The sequence below is a fragment of the Papaver somniferum genome, unplaced genomic scaffold (genome assembly GCF_003573695.1).
Source record: "Papaver somniferum cultivar HN1 unplaced genomic scaffold, ASM357369v1 unplaced-scaffold_13698, whole genome shotgun sequence".
Lineage (NCBI taxonomy): Eukaryota > Viridiplantae > Streptophyta > Magnoliopsida > Ranunculales > Papaveraceae > Papaver > Papaver somniferum.
In genome coordinates this window covers 1-2,779 of record NW_020622932.1, presented here as the reverse complement: position 1 = coordinate 2,779, position 2,779 = coordinate 1, and the positions used below count along the sequence as shown (strand labels likewise).

At 39.0% G+C, this 2,779-nt stretch overlaps 1 protein-coding gene and 1 pseudogene across 1 annotated transcript; one reads left to right on the top strand and one right to left on the bottom strand.

Moving 5' to 3' along the window:
• Positions 1-506: 506 nt before the first annotated feature.
• LOC113334330 (tyrosine-protein phosphatase DSP3-like) lies at positions 507-1,252 on the top strand. The gene has a single exon (XM_026580613.1). It carries the CDS (start codon positions 552-554, stop codon positions 1,194-1,196), a length of 645 nt encoding a protein of 214 aa, XP_026436398.1. The 5' UTR covers positions 507-551; the 3' UTR covers positions 1,197-1,252.
• Positions 1,249-2,619, bottom strand: LOC113334331 (annotated as a pseudogene).
• Positions 2,620-2,779: the final 160 nt, after the last annotated feature.

Genomic DNA, 2,779 nt, shown 5'->3' with positions numbered 1-2,779 from the left:
TTTTTTTTTTTTTTTTTTTTTTTTTTGCACTCATTGGTTTGATCACGAGGCAGCCGAAAATAGATAAAATTGAACTCTTACATTATTTTTGTTCTCGATTATCCATACGGATTGGTTCTAATCCCTTCCAGTTCCAGCAGCCGTTTGCTAAACAACAATTTTGATTGAATTTATTTTCTCCCAAATTGACTTGGAGTCAAACACCCCCCACTTAAATATGTTGGAACGGTCACATGGCTAATATATCATCAGCTCCCAAATTTGACGATGTTAAAAGCTTTTTGTAAGATAGTATCAAAAGTTCAGCCGCATGGATGCTTTGTAAAAGTTTCTTCCACTCAAAAATTAAAGTTTTTGTGTCATATTGTTTTGTTTTATGATTCCGGATTCCCTTGGGCTTCTGATTCAAACCAAAAAAAGGGAAAAGCCACGGCCAAACGCAGATTCTGACTCAATATATATAGAGCCAAACCGCAGCACGAGCTTTCAATATAAACGATCTAGCTGCTGTTTAGTACTTCGGCATTCGCTAGTTTTGGAGAATACAGATTATGGGAATAGTTAGAGAAAGGGACGATCATCACCAAAATACTCCAGAGAACTTCGCGATTGTTGAAACAGGAATTTACAGGTGCAGCTTTCCAAATTCTTCTAATTTCTCATTCATCGAGACCCTAAACCTGAAATCGATTCTATGTCTGTGTCCCGAACCATATCCCGAAGAGAATATAAAGTTTTTACAGTCTAAGAACATTAAGCTTTTTCAGTTCGGCCTTCAGGGAACTAAAAAAGAGTCGGTTTCTGAAGACACGGTCACGGAAGCTGTAAACGTGTTGCTTGATGTTAGAAATCATCCAATTTTGATTCACTGCAAACATGGAAAACACAGGACAGGTTGTGTTGTTGGTTGTTACAGGAAAGTGAAGAACTGGTGTTTGTCTTGTGTGCTAAAAGAATACCAGCGATTTGCTGGTGAGAAAGCTAGGCCAAGTGATATGACGTTTATTGAGAATTACAATGCTAGTTCATGCCTTGGTCAGAGGTTTTACAGTGCAATCAGCTACGGGCAGCAGTGCTTGGTTTACCAAGAAGAGATGGAGAACAACAGTGCACTGGCAGCCGCGACCGCTGGTGGTGCCATTTGCATCGCACTTTCGCTTACTTTAACCATGAATTGCAAAAATTTGAGTCGATGAGTGAAAATATACATATGTAACTTGAATTTTAAGAGGCTTGTTTTGTTTTTGTTTAACTGCACATCTTATTTTCTTTGGCCTTCACAATCCGGGTTGTTTGGGTTCGAGTAACAGCGGACTTTCTGAACACATCTGACATGCTTGATCTGTCTTCAGGAAATTTCTGAACACATAATAAACCTACTTGAATACATCCCAATAATTCCTGACAAGGTGCAGAGTTTGAGTCCCCCAAACCTGGTTCCATCAGTTCGCAAGGCGTGCCTTCATTCCATAATATCCACGCATGTCCTAGTAGGTTATGATGGTGATTGTCATCATAAAACACTATGTTCTTCTTTCCACTCATTATCTCTAGTACTAGTACGCCGAAGCTGAAAACATCAGATTTCACCGAGAAATGGCCATCTACTGCATACTCTGGAGACATATACCCATATGTTCCAGCTAGTCTCTCTGTTTGTGCTTCAGTTGGTTCGCCTCTTAAAAGTCCTGCCATTCCAAAATCTGAGATTTTCGGGTTCATATTCCAATCTAAAAGAATATTACTGGTTTTGAGATCCCGGTGTACGAGTCTCAAACTAGAATCTTGATGCAGATAAAGAAGTCCTTTTGCAATACCCATCACAATGCTCAGACGAGTATCACAATCTAGCAGTTTGCTTCTTTTCTGATCAAAAATGAAATAGTCCAAGCTTGCATTCGGCATATACTCATAGATGAGTATTTTTTTCTTCTCTTTGAATGCAGCAACCTAAAAGCTTTACAAGATTCAATGTTACCTTTTCACAACTATTTTTTGTCCTTGTGATGTTTTACCTTTATATACAGGACCAAAACCACCTTCTCCAATCTTGTTTGTGTGAGAGAAGTTGTTGGTGGCGGTTTCTAAAGTAATCAAATCCAACAAAGGTAATTCCAAATCTTCATTCCGTCTCTCATCAGCTTTGAGTAGTCTGCCGGTTCTACTAATTTTCCAAATGCTCATGGAGATGACCAGACAAAAAAACAGCACAACTGAACCAACTGAGAGAAGGATTTTCATCAGCATTGGGCTTTTATTCTTCATGCCTTTATTCATTAGTTCTCCTTCGGATGACGCTAAGCATAAACATAGATGTTGATCACCAGCATCACTGAGATGTCTAAAATCGAAAAGATCATCAAACCGGAGTATACAACCACTTCCACCTTCACGAAAGTCTGAATTAGCATAAGCTGTACAAGAACAGTTTCTCCTACACTGCAAATCACATTCCATAAGGCTTATACCGTTGTTCACCAAAAAGTTTGTCATATCAGGCAATTTCAGCCCTTTAATTGGTACAAATTTATCGCTCACACAATTTAGACTTACATTTCGAACACAACCATCTATCCAGTTATACAATTTCCATTGCTGTTGTGATACGGGTGTGAAACCCTGCAAACACTAACAAGGTGGAGTATTAGCAATGTTGCAAACACCATTAGCACTGCAATAATTGTATTTGTCACATTGGTCTCTCGGGAGCACCGACATTTCACTCCACTTCATAGTCTGCCTATCCCATCTATATCTTTGAATATCTCCCCATTCATTC

Excerpts from the sequence above, each read along its gene's own strand:
- LOC113334330 (XM_026580613.1), top strand. The coding sequence starts at position 552 with ATGGGAATAGTTAGAGAAAGGGACGATCATCACCAAAATACTCCAGAG.